Below are 17,230 nucleotides of genomic sequence, written 5' to 3' on the forward strand. Positions count from 1 at the left end.
GTTCATGTCCCTTCTGCCTTTCCAAGGGATGCTTCTGTCAGGCTGGCCATGGACGATACCCTGTTCCAGTTGAAATTTATGGTGAAGCAGCTGGAGAAACCAGACAAGAAGGCAGAAAAGCACTCCTAGGCCCACCAGGCCAAAGTGAAGAAGTCCCTTCAGCAGAAAAACATAGAGTGCACCCGTGTGTGGGCCAAGAACACCGTCTTCAAGGAGAAGAGCCGCGTGAACTGGTTGTGCATGGCATCCGCCGGGACACAGAGGCCCCCGAGGTGCAGACAGCTGTGACCATGAAGGCGGTGACCAAGAACGTGGTGTAGGTGACCAAAGCCCCAGACAAGGCCCTGAACACCACGGACCTGCAGAAGCCTCTGAGGCGATGGACAGGTTCAAGTAGCAAGTGCAAAACCTGGCCATGCACACGTTAGTGATGGGGGATTCCATGAGCTCGGCCACCACACTGACCACGCCTCAGGAGCAGGTGGACAGCCCCATTGTGCAGAGCGCCAAGGAGAATGGCCTGGAGGTTCTAGACCAGCTCAGCCAGTTTCCCAAGGGTGCCTCTGCCGGGGAGAGCTCCGGGCGTGAACCCAGGAGGAACAGCTGTGAAGGGAGTTGGCCGCCCTGAGGAATTAGCCGCACGCTGCCGTGGGCACCGCCTCCTCTGCTCTGTGATGTGCCGCAAGGCTCCTGGCCTCCTCCCCGCTGCGTCTTGCCTTTCTGTTGATCCTGCAGAGCTGCAGCTGGCAGCCACTGCCGCCCAGCCCCTCTCACCTGCCTGGCCTAGGTGGCCTTGGAGCTGTTCCTGTTTTCTTAGGTTGGGCGGTGGATCTGTGTCCTGGTGCTGAGTTGGAGTGACTTCTGTGACTCTGGGGCCAACAGCGGGGAGGTCAGCAGGCTCTCTTTTGCTCTCTGTGGAGTCGATGGAGTCTGGCCAGCGGGTGCCATGTAAACTTTTGCCCAACACTGCGGGGACCTTCAGATTCTGTGATAGCAGACATGCTGCTCCCTGTCAGCCAGTGGGGGTCAGGGCTGCCCTGTTTTCCAGGCAGCTCCTGAAGAAGGCTTCTCCATGCCCCCTGCCCCCACCACCAATGGGCAGGAGGTCCCACCCTGTGAACAGACACAGCCTAAAGAGGCACAGGGGCTCGTGTGTGCTGGGGAACATCAGGTGCCAACCGACACAGTCTTGGTGGCATTTACAGATGATGACCCTCCTCCTCTTCCTCCTCTGTCATTCTAGGGGTGGGGTCTGGGCTGCTCCTGACAGCTGGCTGAGCCTCCCTGGGCCTCCTGCCCTCAGCTGCCCTGGTTCTTAAAGCTGCCCAGTCCGTGGGGACAGAACATTGCCCGGCTCCAAATCCAGGAGTTTCCACCCTGGGGTCCTTATCCTTGCTGAGCTGCCACCTCTGGAGGTGCCTTGGGCTACATGGGCTGTGCTGTTGTGTCCCCTCAGCAGAGGGTCTGTCCACGCACTGGCCGGAATTGAGCGTGTGCGTGGGGCCCCTCGGTGACGCTGCCTGTGTTCCACTCTCTTCTGTCTCTCTAAATAACTGGGTGCCTCCTCTGACTGCACCTGATCTTACCTTCCCAGCATGGAAGCCAGAGTGGCTGGTGAAGGGAGCTTGGGAGAATCACCTTCAGCTGGGCCAGTGGCTCTGTGAGGAAAACCTGTGCTGTGGCCACGCGGACACCACCAGCTGCAGCTCATCAGGAGGACTTGGAGACGGGGACGGCAGAGAGAGGGCTATGGGCACAGCCTGCTGTTTTGTTTTTTCTGTTCCCTAAAGTTTACTTCATTTTCTTGAAGCTTCCAGGGTTTTGTTGTTGTTTGCCAAAGTAGAAAGGGCAGGTGGCAGGCGGGGAGGGTGAGTCCCAGCCCCTCCTCTGCACCAGCGCTGCACCTACACAGCCCACACCAGGGCTGCCGCGGTGTCGTGGCTCTTATGAAGGGAAGCGTAAGACCCTCACTCGGTGCGTTTGGTTTTTTCAGGATTTCAGAGCCCCTGGGGAGGAGATCCCATTGGTGGGTCTGGACATGCGGAGGTCAAGGCACCATCTGGCCATGGTCTTCTCCAGCCTCCCCCAAAATTGACCCACATGCTGGGTGTTGAAACAAGGTCCTTCTATCTCTTGCAAATAACAGCTTTGGAATTAACAGCGTTGGGGAGCCACCTTGTCCTCCCGAGGGTGCAGGGCTCCACAGAGCCAAGGGCCAGGCAGGGGCTACCTCGGCCCGTCTCCTTGGGCACCAAAGCAGGAATTTGTTGAAGGAGAGAGCCATGTTTGCCCTTTTCCTAAAATGCTGTTGTAAATAAACAAACAGGTCCCCCAGCAAGCAAGGAAGCGAAGGAAGGAAGGAAGGAAGGAAGGAAGGGAGGGAGGGAGGAAGGAAGGGGAAGGAAGGAAGAAAGGAGATGGAGGGAGGGAGGGAAAGAAGAGAACACTGATAAGGGTGAAACTAAGAGGAAAAAGAAAGGGGAGAGTCATGAGACTCATCTGAGCAGGATGGAAATCCTTAGATGGCTATTAAGAAATAGGATGAGTAAAATAAAAATTAATGAAGTTTTAAAAAAGGAAATTAATGCAGTGAAAACAAATGTCTTTTTTTTTTTTTTTTTTTTTTTTTGAGACAGAGTCTTGCTCTGTCACCCAGGCTGGAGTGCAGTGGTGTGAGCTCACTGTAACCTCTGCCTCCTGGGTTCAAGCAATTCTCCTGCCTCAGCTTCCCGAGTAGCTGGGATTACAGGGACCTGCCACCATGCCCGGCTAATTTTTGTATTTTTAGTAGAGATGGGGTTTTGGCATGTTGGTCAGACTGGTCTTGAACTCCTGACTTTAGGTGATCCGCCAGCCTCAGCCTCCCAAAGTGCTGGGATTACAGTCATGAGCCACCACGCCTGGCTAAAATAAATGTCTTAATACACTATTGAAGGTTGGGTGGACCAAAGGGAGTCTCTGATGGTCTTCAATATTAAAGGCTTCAAACCAGTTTGCTCTATTTCCTCCAGTTTGGAGGAATTTTAAAAGCAGGAAGGTAAAGATTTACAATAAGAAACGCCACCTGGAATTGCCTGGGGTGATGGTCAGACTGGTTAATCAAGGTAAGATGGACAGAGAGGCCAGAGTCTCCTGGCCTGGCCTCTGGCTAGGGACCTAAACACTTATTGCCCAAGAGAGAATAAAATGGTCTGGGGAGCGGGTAGAGAAGAGAAGTTCCCAGGACATAAAAACGTACTTGGTCAACGGGATTCTGAAAGTGGGAATGTCTTAAACAGGCTTTACGTAAAGGCTTAATGTAAAGTGGTTGTGTCTCCTTTACCTAATGTTTTATGGAAAGGGGCTTTGTATATGACAGGGTTGTTCTCCCTACCTAGAACTGTAAAACAGAAAGCATGTAAATCCGCCCTTCTGGCAATTTTAGTTGGACATGCTAAATGGAAACCTAAGCCCACGCTGTAAAGTAGAAGCTGGAGTGCTGCCAGGGAGAAGTTCTACATTCGATAGCTCTTTGTGGAGCATTTGCTGGGGCTGTGACAAAAGCCTATGAGTGGCTGGACATGGTGGCTCACACCTGTAATCCCAGCAATTTGGGAGGACAAGGCAAGAGAATCATCTGAGGTCAGGAGTTCAAAACCAGCCCGGCCAACATGGGGAAACCCCATCTCCACTAAAAATTAAAAAATTATCCAGGCATGGTGGTCGGTGCCTGTAATCCCAGCTACTTGGGAGGCTTAGGCAGGAGAATCACTTGAACCTGGGAGGCGGAGGTTACAGTAAACCGAGATCACACCACTGCACTCCAGCCTGGGGAACAGTGCAAGACCGTTTCAAAAACAACAACAACAAAGAACAAAGAGCAAAACAAAACAAAAAATATATGAGGGAAATGGTATATTCAAGGCCGAGCAAAAAGGGTCTAAAAGGCATGAGTAAATTAAACAGGGAGCTCAGAGTCCTGTGGCACCCAACTCTATTTCTCTGGGTTTTCTCTTTGACCCACATATATGGCCTCATGGAGTGTTCCCAGCAACCAACAGATAATGGAGGAAAGGAGTCGAATGCAATTCACAGATAAGTCAGTATCATATTTTGGTATCAGCTAGAAACGGACCACTCTATTACAGCCCCAGTTGGGGGTGGTCCTGAATAATAGTGAATCCTCCCAGGGGGCAGAACTAGGAGCAGTATACCGTGTTGTTCCCTCTGTATGCAGAGAGAGAGAGATGGACTGAGGTACAGACATAACACCAATTCCTAATAAGTGGCAAATGGCTTGGCTGGTTGGTCAAAGGCATGGATGGAACAAGATTGGAAGACTGGGAATAAGCAGGTGTGGGTTAGGGGCATAAGAATGAACTCTGAATGGGCATAAAGCACCTGGATCTATGTGTCTCATGTTAATGCTGACCAGAGATCATCTGCTGCAGAGGAGGCTCTACAGCCCAAAGGCCAGGATGTCCCATCCTGTGGGTGTCAGCCAGCCTCTAAACTTAGCCCCACTATTGCCTTGCAATAGACCTATGAGTGTCCAAGGTGGTAAGGATGGGGGTTAGAAATGAGTCCAACAACTTGGGCTCCCTCTCATCAAAACTGATCTGGCAATTGCCAAAATATAGCCAATCTACCAGCAGCAGGTAGCAATATGGCAAAATTGCTCAATGAGAATAGCCAGCCATCTGGTGGCAGGTCAATTATTTCAGACCCCTTCCATTTGGGAGAAGGCAATGATTCATGCTTACTGGAATTTCTATGTTCTCCAAATAGAGGTTGCATTTCTGACCCATAGCGCTTCAAGCATCACCATCCAAAGGCTTTAAAGAATGCTCAGTTCATTACCTAGGGCCAGGGGACCCATCTTGAAACTCAAGATGTATCATGATGGCCACATGAACACAGGCTTCACTGGTCTTACCATATGCCCATGACCCAGAGGCAGCCAGCCTGAGAGAACAATGGAACAAAGTGACTTAATTTCCAAAGTTCTGGGGGTTTGTAAACAGCATATAGTATGTCACATGACTACTGTGGGATTGGAAAAAGATCATGTAAATAGAGCACTTTGCACAGACCCTGGCATGCAGCAAGTGCTCAATAAATGGTAGGTGTTGTTTATTAATTGGACTGAATGGTGAAAGGCCTGTGTGCCCCAGGGGGGTGCTGGTGATCAGGCTTCACTAAGCCCAGTATGGCCGTGGCTGTCATCATAGTGTGACATGCTTTGAATACCCTTAGCGGCTCCAAAAGTCCTCAGCTTGAAGTGCATTTTTCTGCCAGCAGGCAGCACACAAATGGTCCCCCTGGGCGGAGCTGGGAGAGAGGGGAAAATGAAACTCTGCAGAGTGCAGGGCTGGGAGAGAGGGGAAAATGAAACTGCAGAGTGCAGAAATAGAAACTCCGACGGGGATTGGCTGCCTAGGGTGAGACGTGGGAGGATCTGCAAGTGATGATAAAAAGCCAGCCTTCAGCCGGAGAACTGTTTACTCGCCGCTGTGCCCATCTATCAGCAGGCTCCGGGCTGAAGATCGCTTCTCTTCTCTCCTCCAAGGTAAACTCAGGAGCTATGAAGTGTGGGCATCAAGCTGCCACCCTCTGCCAGGCTGCCTGCCTGCCTATAAATCTCATGTTCTGAGAGCCAGGAGGCCCCTTCTCCAGGGAGGCAGCACCCCTGGGTCCTTTTTAGTGCCCTGGCCTGGGACTTGTCTAAGAGGATGGGTTGGAGATTTTTAGGGAGATGGGATACAAAACCCCAAGAGGCATGAGACCCAGCTTGCAGGTGCAATGTCAGCGATCTGTGGCCTTAACCCTGTCACCTCTTGGAGCCTTAATTACTTCCTCTGTAAAAGGAAGGTGAAGTTGCCTTACCTGCTCAAAGGACTGGATGATTTTAGAAGCCCTTTCATTATAGGGTCCAACGTGACAGTGAGTTCATCTTTAAGGATAGATGAAGCCATCTGGAGTGGTTGTTAAAAATGTGGGCTTGAGGCCGGGCGCGGTGGCTCACGCTTGTAATCCCAGCACTTTGGGAGGCCGAGGCGGGCGGATCACGAGGTCAGGAGATCGAGACCACGGTGAAACCCCGTCTCTACTAAAAATACAAAAAATTAGCCGGGCGTGGTGGCGGGCGCCTGTAGTCCCAGCTACTCGGAGAGGCTGAGGCAGGAGAATGGCGTGAACCTGGGAGGCGGAGCTTGCAGTGAGCCGAGATCGCGCCACTGCACTCTAGCCTGGGCGATAGAGCGAGACTCCGTCTCAAAAAAAAAAAAAAAAAAAAAAAAAAAAAAAAAAAAAAATGTGGGCTTGGTGGCCGGGCGTGGTGGCTCACGCCTGTAATCCCAGCACTTTGGGAGGCCGAGACGGGTCACGCGGTCAGGAGATTGAGACCATCCTGGCTAACACAGTGAAACCCTGTCTCTACTAAAAATACCAAAAAAAAATTAGCCGGGCTTGGTGGCGGGCACCTGTAGTCCCAGCTACCCGGGAGGCTGAGGTAGAAGAATGGCGTGAACCTGGGAGGCGGAGCTTGCAGTGAGATGAGATTGAGCCACTGCACTCCAGCCTGGATGACAGAGCAAGACTCCATCTCAAAAAAAAAAAAAAAAAAAAAAAAGTGGGCTTGGGTATTAGCCAATTGTGGGTTTAAACCCTGACTTTGCCACGACCTGGCTAGGCAGCCTTGGGAATATTACTTAACCTCTCTGAGCTTCAGTTTCCTTATCTATAATGTGGTTGATAACAATGGTACCTACTTCATGGTGTTGTTATAGGTACAAGTGGACTGCGTGCCATAAAGTGCTAAGTACTCAATACATGAGAGGAGTTTCTTGTTTTTCTTTTTAACTTAGGGAAATAGCATTGAGCTGACAAAGATCACATTAGAGGTGAGTCTGAGGGCATATGAATTTTCCAGTTTTATGGTATAAAGGAAAGAGCATAGGTTCTGAATTCTGACAGTCTTGAATGTGTACCCATGTTGTACAGTTTGCAGTGTGACCTTTATCCCTTGTGATATTGTAAAATATATTTTTTCATCCCCCAGTTCGTGGCATACAACTCCTAAAATCCTTGGAATCTTCAAAGTGATAACTATCTTTTGAGTGATAACTATCTAATCAATATCTTTTGAGTGATAACCAACATCTTTTGAGTGATAAGTATCTAATCAATATCTTTTGAGTGATAACTATCTAATAAGTTGACTGATGGCTGGCATTTCCTCTGGGGAGGGGAGAGGGGCTGAAGGTTAAGCTGATTACCAATGGGCGATGATTTAATCAGCCGTGCCTATGTAATGAAGCCTCCATAAAAGCACAAAAGGACAGGGTTTGACGAGCTTCCAGATAGCCGAATACAAGCAGGTCCCCAGTGGCTGGTGCTTCTGGAGAGGAATGGAAACTCCATGCCCTTTTCTCCCATACCTTGCCCTATGCACCTCTTCATCTGGAGCATTTGTAATATCCATAAGGAACCAGTAAATGTGGCTGGGTGTGGTGGCTGACGCCTGTAATCTCAGCACTTTGGGAGGCTGAGGCAGGCAGATTGCTTGAGCTCAGGAGTTCCAGATCAGCCTGGGCAACATGGTGAAACCCCATCTCAAAAAAAAAAAAAATTAGCTGGGCGTGGTGGTGCATACCTGTAGTCCCAGCTACTCTGGAGGCTGAGGTGGGAGGATCACTTGAGCCTGGGAGGCGAAGGTCGCAGTGAGCTGAGATAGGGCCACTGCACTCCAGCCTGAGCAATAGAGTGAGACCCTGTCTCAAAACAACAACAACAAAACCAATTTTTTTTTTAAAGAAAGAAACCAGTAAATGTAAGTAGTTTCCCTGAGTTCTGTGAGCTGCTCTAGCAAATTAATAAAACTGCAGGAGGGAATTGTGGGAACCCCAATTTATAGTCAGTTAGAAGCACAGGTAAAACAACCTTAGGGCTTTCGATTGGCAGTCTGGGGGACTGAACCCTCAACATGTGGGATGGGCCACTATCTACCCATAGTGGCGTCAGAATTGAATTTGGGGACCCTCAGCTGGTGTTCACCAGAGGACCGATTGCCTGCTTGCTGGTGGGGAGAAACCCCCGCACTTCTGCTGTCAGAAGCCTCTTGTACGGTGAGGGAAACTGAGTTTCTTTTTCCACACACCTTCCTGTGCTTTCTTTCTGAAAAAAAATTAAGTTGATGTGAGGCCAATGTTTGGTGCCTGTAGATATTCAATGCATTGTAAGAATGAGTTTATCTTAAAAAAAATTTTTTTAAGCAAATTCTATGCGTCAGGCACTGTTCAAAGTGCCAGGGATACAGCGTGGAACAGTTACTAAATTAACAAGTACCCTCAGAAATAGGCTCTATTAATACCCCAATTTTAGAAATAAATAAACTGAAGCCCAGAGAAGCAAAGTACCCTAGTATCCTGCCCAAGGTCACTCGGGTACAAGGCCAAGGACAACCACAGTCATGATATTGACATCTGCGGAGCTTACCACGTGCCAAACACCGTGCGAATCCGCACACCCACCGGTTGGGGCAGGGACATCTCTGCCACTGATGCGGAGAGGAAACGGATTCCCGAGGCTCCTGAGAGGAATTCCATTCACCGCACCTTGCTGTTTTTTACTGATTCAGTCGGAACTGGAAGGGAAAACAGCAGAGCTGATGAGCTCTAAAAATGCCCCGGGGACCATCTCCCTCTCGCCCGTTCGCAGGTCTAGTGACGGAGCCCGCGCGCGGCGCCACCATGCGGCAGAAGGCGGTATCGCTTTTCTTGTGCTACCTGCTGCTCTTCACATGCAGCGGGGTGGAGGCAGGTGAGAATGCGGGTAAGGATGCAGGTAAGGGGACAGGTAACGGTGCAGGTAAGGATGCAAGTAAGGGTGCAGGTAAAGATGCGGGTAAGGATGCAGGTAAGGATGCGGGTAAGGATGCAGGTAAAGATGCAGGTAAGGATGCAGGTACAGATGCGGGTAAGGATGCAGGTAAGGATGAGGGTAAGGACCCTGGTAAAGATGCAGGTAAGGATGCAGGTAAGGGTGCGGGTAAGGATGCAGGTAAGGATGCAGGTAAAGATGCGGGTAAGGATGCAGGTAAGGATGCGGGTAAGGATGCAGGTAAGGGAACAGATAAGGGTGCAGGTAAGGAGATAAGTAAGGAGGCATATAAGGGTGCTGGGGGACGGGAGGAGTGTGGGATAAAGGAGAGAGTTTCAGGGTCCCGGGTGTAGAGACTCTGGCGTGCTTCTGTAGAGACCCTGGCGTCCATTCCAATGGACAGCGCAGGGTTGGTGTCGCCAGAGTCCCAGATTCAAATCCCACTACTCTGTTCATTCCTCCATCCTACCGAAATTTACTCGATGCTAGTTCTGTGCCAGGCTAGGCGCCTAGGGGAAAGTCCCTTTCCTTCTGTGAGGCTCTCTGAGTAGGAGAGTGGTGGCCCCCACCTCCAGGAGTGGTCCTGAGCATCAGACAGAGTAGGGGAACCCTGTGTCCCACCCCAACACCCCCACTACGCTTTGTCTGCTCTCCTGCAGGCAAGAAAAAGTGCTCGGAGAGCTCGGACAGCGGCTCCGGGTTCTGGAAGGCCCTGACCTTCATGGCCGTCGGAGGAGGTGGGTCTGGAGGGCGAGGATCTCGGGCAGGTGGGACGGGCCTCTGCCGCGGGCGCTCCCTCACCCTCTCCTGTTCCTCCAGGACTCGCAGTCGCCGGGCTGCCCGTGCTGGGCTTCACTGGCGCCGGCATCGCGGCCAACTCAGTGGCTGCCTCGCTGATGAGCTGGTCTGCGATCGTGAATGGGGGCGGCGTGCCCGCAGGGGGGCTAGTGGCCACGCTGCAGAGCCTCGGTGAGTGCGGGGCCTGGGCCCCTAGTGGGACGTTCTTTACTATTATTTTCATCATACATATGGGGAAACTGAGGCACTCAGGAATTAAGTAATTTACTCAAGTAATTAAGTAGTTTACCAGGAATTAAGTGATTATTTATTTATTTTGAGACAGAGTCTGGCTGTGTCACCCAGGCAGGCTGAAGTGCAGTGGTGTGATCTCGGCTCACTGCAACCTCTGCCTCCCCGGTTCAAGCAATTTTCCTGCCACAGCCTCCCAAGTAGCTGGGATTTACAGGCACACGCCACCACGCCCAGCTAATTTTTGTATTTTTAGTAGAGATAGGGTTTCACCACGTTGGCCAGGCTGGCCTCAAACTCCTGACCTCAGCTGATCCGCCTGCCTCAGCATCCCAAAGTGCTAGGATTACAGGCGTGAGTCACCGTGTCCGGCCAGGAATTAAGTAACTGACTCAAGTCTCCCTGCTACTTTAGACCAGAGCCTAGATTCTGACCCAGTCAGTACGATGCCAGAAGCCCCATTCTCAGCCTCAAAGGCTGGGTGCCTCACTGATGCTTTGGCCAAATCACAACAAGCCTCAATTCCCTCAGCGGTGCATGGGGTGATCATCCTCAGTTTAACATTTTTGAATCTGCTCAATCTCAGAGACCACAGTAGCAAAGCAATGTAGTAGAGTAACTCAAATCCATCTCACACCAAACTGGTCTTGACTTGAACTTTTTGAACACCACGGAGGGAACAGATACAGACTCACAGTGACTCTTCTATCAATTGATCAATCTATTGATCTATTGATTATAAAGGTCAAAACAAGGTGTCACACTGCCACGTTGGAATGCAGTGCATGATCACAGCTCACAGCAGCCTCGAACTCCCAGGTTCAAGCTATCCTCCAGCCTCAGACTCCCAAGTAGCTGGGACTACAGGCACATACCGCCACACACCGGCTATTTTTTTTTTTTTTTTTTTTTTTTTTTTTTTATAGAGACGGGGTCTCATTGTATTGCCCAGGATGGTCTTGAATTCCTGGGCTCAAGCAATCCTCCCACTTTGGCCTCCCAAAGTGTTGAGACGGCAAGCATGAGCCACTGTGCCGGCCCAGAGTGACTCATAAAAAATGGCCTCACTTCCCCCTCTCTCCTCTCTCCCCACCCGCCCCCCCCCCCCCACCTCTTTCTCTCGCTCTGAGGCCTCCAAAATCCTGGAGAAAACCTGCCCCTGACAAACTTCCCTCTCTGCCTTTCTGAACCTCGCATCTTCTCTTCTCTCAATTCTGAATGGCAAAAGCCCAAAGCACCAGCCCAAAAGAAGAGAGCCCTGCTCAGAGGGGGCCACACCCCTGCAATGGGAGGGGAAGAGTGTGGGCGAGCCCAGGGACACCTCTGGGCTATAAGCTAGTTGTCCTCTCACATGCCACAGAGCTGTGACAAAGATGAAACGATCCCTGGCTTGTGAACCCCCCACACCCACACAGGGCACCACGAAGGGGGCTGTTAGCATGACTAATAACATGCCGTTTCCATGGCAGACATCAAGTGGAGGAGCCATTATTTTTGTCTTTTTCATCACTGAAACACATCTCTGATTTGGGATGTCAAGGCGAGGTAAAAATGGGACTCACTTTGTAGTAGTGCCATCCCCTCTCAGGGCCTCTGTGTCTCCATCTAGAAATGAGGGGTTGGACTCAACCAATGGCTTCCAGACATTTGGATTCCCAGGCCGGGCACTTGGGCCCCAGTGACTCATCTGTGTTTGCTTTACAGGGGCTGGCGGCAGCAGCGTCGTCATGGGTAATATTGGTGCCCTGCTGGGCTATGCCACCCACAAGTATCTCGATAGTGAGGAGGATGAGGAGTAGCCAGCAGCTCCCAGAACCTTGTCTTCCTTCTTGGCCTAACTCTTCCAGTTAGGATCTAGAACTCGGCCTTTTTTTTTTTTTTTTTTTTTTTTTGAGATGGGTTCTCACTATGTTGTCCAGGCTAGAGTGCAGTGGCTAGTCACAGATGCAAACATAGTGCACTGCAGCCTCCAACTCCTAGCCTCAAGTGATCCTCCGGTCTCAGCCTCCCAAGTAGGATTACAAGAATGCACCGACCACACCCAGAATCCAGAACTTTGTCTGTCACTCTCCCCAACAACCTAGATATGAAAACAGAATAAACTTCACCCAGAAAACCCTTTGTCCTGCTGTCAATCATGTTTGCAGTGAGAAGCCCAAAACGATCTGGCTCTGGCCTGCGCCGTCCACACACCCCCATTCCCGTTTTCCCCTCACATCAACCACAGCTCCTGGAACACAACCAGTTGATTTTGTTTCTGGGCCTTAGCACATGTTGGTCTCTCTACCTGGAATGCCTTCAGAAGCTCATCTGCCTGAAAAACTCCCTTCCATCCTTCCAGACTCAGTTCAGACATCCTCCGCTCTGGACTCCTGCCTAGCAGGACCTTCTGTGTAAATGGACAGGCTCGATTCCACAGGGTGCTTGGGGAGGCAGAACTCAGTTTGTTCTCACTGAGAGAAGCTTCCAGGCACTTCTCTGATTAGGCAGAGATGGAGAAGCCAGGTCTCCGTTCTCTCAAGAAGCGCTAGTGATCACCCTCAGATGGAGAATAAAGGCCAGCCCTTTGCTCTGGGGAAAGGGCGTAACAGCAGCTTTTCGAGGGCTCGGCAAGGCCCCCTTTCCTCATAGGACTCTGGGGATAGGGAGAACAGTTTGCATATGGAATTCACAGCCCTTCTGAATAGGAAAGAAAAGACAACCAAAGCACACAGGAAGCATTCTGTAAATGTCAGTTATGATTGATGAAGGACTTGCATAAAACAAAGAGGAAACAGCCAAGTGACAACCAGGAATTAGCTCATCTGACTTTGGAGTCAGGGTTTACTCTCTGGGGCTCACAGACCATATTCTTCCTTTTTTCCAAAGTTGGCACCAAATTAGGGTCTCCGCCCTTAGAAGAAGCCCCACTTATTCCCTTGGACAACATCAAGGCCAGAGAGATGGACAGCTCTGCCCCAGGATTTTAGATCTGAGGCCTCAGCAGTCCTCAGGCTGAATGACACTGGAAATGACCAGTTCTTTATGGGAGACTCCCTTCCCCAGGATCCCTTGGGACCGGCCTGTGCAGGATAACTCCTTGCCTTCATTCTGTAAGTGATGGCAGGGGCAAAGGACACCACAGCGGATGAGACCCAGTTCCTGCCTACTTGAGGCTCATGATGCACAAATGAGGATCCCACCTCTTCCTCCCCTGTCACCACCTCCCCACCCCCATCTCCTTTCACCCACCCTCACCCTTGCCAGGGACCACAATCCTTACCAGGGACTACAATCGTCCTATCTGCAAAGCCTGTGGCAGAAGGGTGAACACACACCAGAATTCACCATCGCAAGTCGAGAGATGCTCAATATATTTTTAATTAATTAATTACTTTTCTTGAGACGGAGTCTCACTCTGTTGCGCAGGCTGGAGTGCAGTGGCGTGATCTTGGCTCACTGCAGCCTCTGCCTCCCAGGTTCAAGCGATTCTCCTGCCTCAGCCTCCCAAGTAGCTGGGATTACAGGCACCTGCCCCCACCTCCAGCTAATTTTTGTAGTTTTAGTACAGAAGGGGTTTCGCCACGTTGGCCAAGTTAGTTTTGAACTCCTGACCTCAGGTGATCCGCCTGAGGATCACTCTCAAAGTGCTGGGATTACAGGCGTGAGCCACTGCACCTGGCCTCAATGCACTTTTAGATGCCTCCCTGGCAGCAGCCTTCAGAGAGACACGTGGCTGTGTCCCCACCCAGCTCCAGGGCTGAGTCACCTCAGACAAGTTAAGTACTCTCTTGGAGTCCCAGCTCCCTTGTTTTTGTTGTTGTTGTTTGAGATGAAGAATCTTGCTCTGTTGCCCAGGCTGTAGTGCAGTGGTGAGATCTCAGCTCACTGCAACCTCCACCTCCTGGGTTCAAGCAATTCTTGTGCCTCAGCCTCTCAAGTAGCTGGGATTATAGGTGTGTGCCACCACGCCTGGCTAATTTTTGTATTTTTAGTAGAGACGAGGTTTCACCATGTTGGCTAGGCTGGTCTCAAACTCCTGACCTCAAGTGATCCGCCTAACTCAACCTCCAAAAGTGCAGGGATTACAGGCGTGAGCCACTGCACTCGCCCTGCTTCTTTGTTTTCAAAACTAGGGGTGGGGGTGTTCCATATCGTGGTCTTCAGGGCTTCCTCCTCTAAAACATCTGCTGAGCCTGAAGCACATGCTTCTGAGTCCCCTCAGCCCTGTCAGATCCTGGCTTTCTGAGGATGAATTTTATTTTTGGAAGCAGCCAAAAGCCTCTCTGTAGTGCCAACTTTGGTGACTAAAGTGGGTGACGGTGCAGGGCAATACCATGTTTGGTCACAAATGAGGGTAACTAGAAACTAGCAGGGCTTGGCTGTACTAAAAATACAAAAATTAGCCGGGTGTGGTGGCGGGCGCCTGTAGTCCCAGTTACTAGGGAGGCTGAGGCAGGAGAATCGCTTGAACCCAGGAGGTGGAGGTTGCAGTGAGCCAAGATCACCCCACTGCACTCCAGCCTGGACGACAGAGTAAGACTCCGTCTCAAAAAAAAAAAAAAGAGTCCAAAAATAGATCTCATCTCTGACTGCCAACGTAGAGGTTCTCTGTCCTCAGCACTTTTCTCTGGACCTGTTTGCCAGATTGTAAAATGGGGAAGGGAAGGAGTTGGACTCTCGTCCAGACCTAGAATGTCTTTCTCAAGTGCTCAAGTTAGGACTGTCTTGCTCTTAAATAAAATACTTTAGGGATTTCCTTGTTCTTTAAGGTCCTTCCAGGTCCCCCATACCCTTGAATCATCACTCTCCCGGCAGGGGCTCTCACAATTTCATGGTGCTGTGTGCTGATCTGACCACCAGGTGGCAGTACAGTCCTATCTTGGAATCCATCAGCCCTCATCAGCCTTGAGCAGCTCCACAATTACGTACAGCCCTCTCTGGGACAGGCCCCACGAGGGTTAAATAAAGACGGAAATGAATAGACCTCGCCCCTGCTCAGCAGCAGGAGCTCCTGAAGCTCACAAGAGTGGTCCATCAGAGAATCCCTCCAGGGCCCACCTCCTCTCCCCTTCAAGTCCTCAGTCCTACAATTCCGGGATCGCCAAACTCCTGTAGTCAGGTCTCACCTCCAGGCTCACTGCCTGCGCTCCCAGACCCAAGTCACAAGGATGAAAGTTAACAAGAGGAGCACGCCACACGCACTTCTTGGCTGGGGAGCAGAGGGGGATGCTGGGAACTGGGCATCACTAGATTCTGCCTGGAAAGGGGGGTCTGGGCCAGCCGAGGGTCTGGGGCAACAGTAGCTGGAGGCTGCTGAGGCAGGGGAGGCCTGTGGCTTCCTGTGAAGAAGAGAGGAGCCACTTCCTTTAAGCAGATGGCTGGGGGAGGGGTGGAAGATGAGGGAGCATAGGCTTCCTGGCTTAGCGGGAGCAAAAGGGGTCCCAGGAAGGCCCCATGAAGAGGTCCAGAGCAGCCTTCTCTTTCCCTCCTTCTGGGTCTCCATGCAACAGAGAGCTGAGACAAAGTAAGGTCACACTTGTGAAGTTCTGGCCGTGAAGCCACAGAAGGGATACTCAGGTTAGGGAACAGGCTCATCTGTAGAGGCCAGTAAAGAAATGGAGAGTCGGTTATTCCAAAAAGCAAGTCCAAGCACCTACCCCCCAGTATCCAGGTCCCAGTCCCCAGCCTCAGAACCCAGCCCCAGAAATCCAGCCCCCATTTCCCCGCTGCAAGCACCAGTTCCCAGAGAAACGTCCAGTGCCAAGTCAGAAGCTGGCAGAAGCCCAGTGGTTCATTATCTGTGTGAACAAATGGCACGGCCGCACAGGAGAGATTTTTTTTTTTTTTTTGAGACAGGGTCTTGCTCTGTCCCCCGGGCGGGAGTACAGTGGCGCAATCATGGCTCACTGCAGCCTTGACCTCCTGGGCTTGAGTGATCCTCCCACCTTAGCCTCCCAATTGGGACCACAGGCATGGACCACCACATCCAGCTAGTTTTTTTTTTTTTTTAGATGGAGTTTCGCTCCGTCACCCAGGCTGGAGGGCAATGGTGCAATGGCGTGATGTCGGCTCACTGCAACCTCCGCCTCCTGGGTTCAAGCGAGTCTCCCGCCCCAGCCTCCCGAGTAGCTGGGATTACTGGTGCGTGCCACCATGCCCGGCTAATTTTTGTATGTTTAGTAGCTACAGGGTTTCACCATGTTGGCCAGGCTGGTCTTGAACTCCTGACTTTAGGTGATCTGCCTGCCTTAGCCTGACCACAAATTCTTGATGAACCAGTAGAGCTTGCCTCCCAGCACCCACAGCTACCAGGGCACAGCGTGGTTTAACTGCTTCAGGTTCTGATCTGCAGAAGGGGTAGGGGTCTCCACTCAGCCATGACCACTACCCTTGGAACCCACCAAACTAAGCCCATTTCTCCTTCAGTCTTTCACACTTGGGCCAAATGCACCTCCAGGCATGCCGGTGCCTAGGCCAGACACCTTCCCAAAGGCTTTTCCCCCTAACTTTTCAGTGATGGCTCCTTCTGCACTCTTTGGTCTTCACTCAAATGTCACCTCCTCAGAGAAGCCCTCCCTGACCACCTACTTTAAAATTGCCTCCTTGTTTCTCTCTACCACAGTAATTGCCAACTTGTCTGCCCCTTGGAATCACCTGAGAGCTTAAAATTGTACTGATACCTATGTCTCACTCACAGTGTGGGAACAGCTTGCTCTAGCATGTCACTCTTTTTCTGTATAAAGCCAGTAAAGACATAGAGCCTTGGTGACTCCAAGAAGTAGGCCCAGGTACCCAACCCCAAGTACCCAAGTCCAAGTCCTCAGCCTCAGAGCCCAGCTCCAAACACCCAGGTCCAAAGTTTTACATATATTAACTCTTTTCATCCTTACAGTAATTCTCTCGGGTGTTCTTAGGATCCGCATTTTACAGATGAAGAGCTCAAGGTACAGAGAGGTTAAATAACTTCCCTAAGGCAAGCAGCTAGCAAGTGACAGGACAAGGATTTGAACCCAGAGAGTCTGCCTCTGTAGAACAGTGCCTGGCATCTAGAGGGGCTCGATAAATAATTGTCCAATGAATGAATGACTTCATCTTAACTCCCTCTGCCTCACCCACCCCCATATTCAATCCATCAACCCACCTGCCTAAGGATTGTATCTTTTAATTATTTATTGAGTCTGTTCACGTCCCACCCACGGTAGCCTCCCTCTCATCTAGCTTACTACCTTCCATGCTGGAGGGCACTTCCTAGGTGTCCCTGTGTCCACTCTTACTCCCGTGTCCACTCCTGTCTATTCTCCACAGAGAGGTAGGCAGATTTTAAAACACTAAGTACCCAGTGACTGCCCACAGCACTTAG

At 51.0% G+C, this 17,230-nt stretch overlaps 1 protein-coding gene and 1 pseudogene across 6 annotated transcripts; both read left to right on the forward strand.

Annotated features, from left to right (window-relative positions):
* LOC129472038 (charged multivesicular body protein 1a-like) lies at positions 1-636 on the forward strand (annotated as a pseudogene).
* A 4,753-nt stretch (positions 637-5,389) lies between these two features.
* IFI6 (interferon alpha inducible protein 6) lies at positions 5,390-12,004 on the forward strand. 6 transcript variants are annotated; one of them, XM_063631536.1, is made up of 6 exons: positions 5,476-5,548; positions 6,846-6,881; positions 8,698-8,799; positions 9,519-9,596; positions 9,679-9,828; positions 11,593-12,004. In XM_063631536.1, exons 3-6 carry the CDS (start codon positions 8,730-8,732, stop codon positions 11,685-11,687), a joined length of 393 nt encoding a protein of 130 aa, XP_063487606.1. In that variant the 5' UTR covers positions 5,476-5,548; positions 6,846-6,881; positions 8,698-8,729; the 3' UTR covers positions 11,688-12,004. The 6 variants fall into 6 exon arrangements, with proteins under 6 accessions (XP_055117369.1, XP_055117367.1, XP_055117368.1 ...); XM_063631534.1 differs by having other exon boundaries at positions 5,484-5,548; positions 8,698-8,823; XM_063631535.1 differs by having other exon boundaries at positions 5,484-5,548; positions 8,698-8,811.
* Positions 12,005-17,230: the final 5,226 nt, after the last annotated feature.

Source organism: Symphalangus syndactylus, chromosome 22 (genome assembly GCF_028878055.3).
Source record: "Symphalangus syndactylus isolate Jambi chromosome 22, NHGRI_mSymSyn1-v2.1_pri, whole genome shotgun sequence".
In the NCBI taxonomy this organism is placed as follows: domain Eukaryota; kingdom Metazoa; phylum Chordata; class Mammalia; order Primates; family Hylobatidae; genus Symphalangus; species Symphalangus syndactylus.

Excerpts from the sequence above, each read along its gene's own strand:
- IFI6 (XM_055261392.2), top strand. The coding sequence starts at position 8,730 with ATGCGGCAGAAGGCGGTATCGCTTTTCTTGTGCTACCTGCTGCTCTTC. Across the intron at positions 8,824-9,518 it reads GAATGCGGGTAAGGATGCAG|GCAAGAAAAAGTGCTCGGAG; the intron begins GTAAGGGGACAG and ends GCTCTCCTGCAG. Across the intron at positions 9,829-11,592 it reads GGCCACGCTGCAGAGCCTCG|GGGCTGGCGGCAGCAGCGTC; the intron begins GTGAGTGCGGGG and ends TTTGCTTTACAG.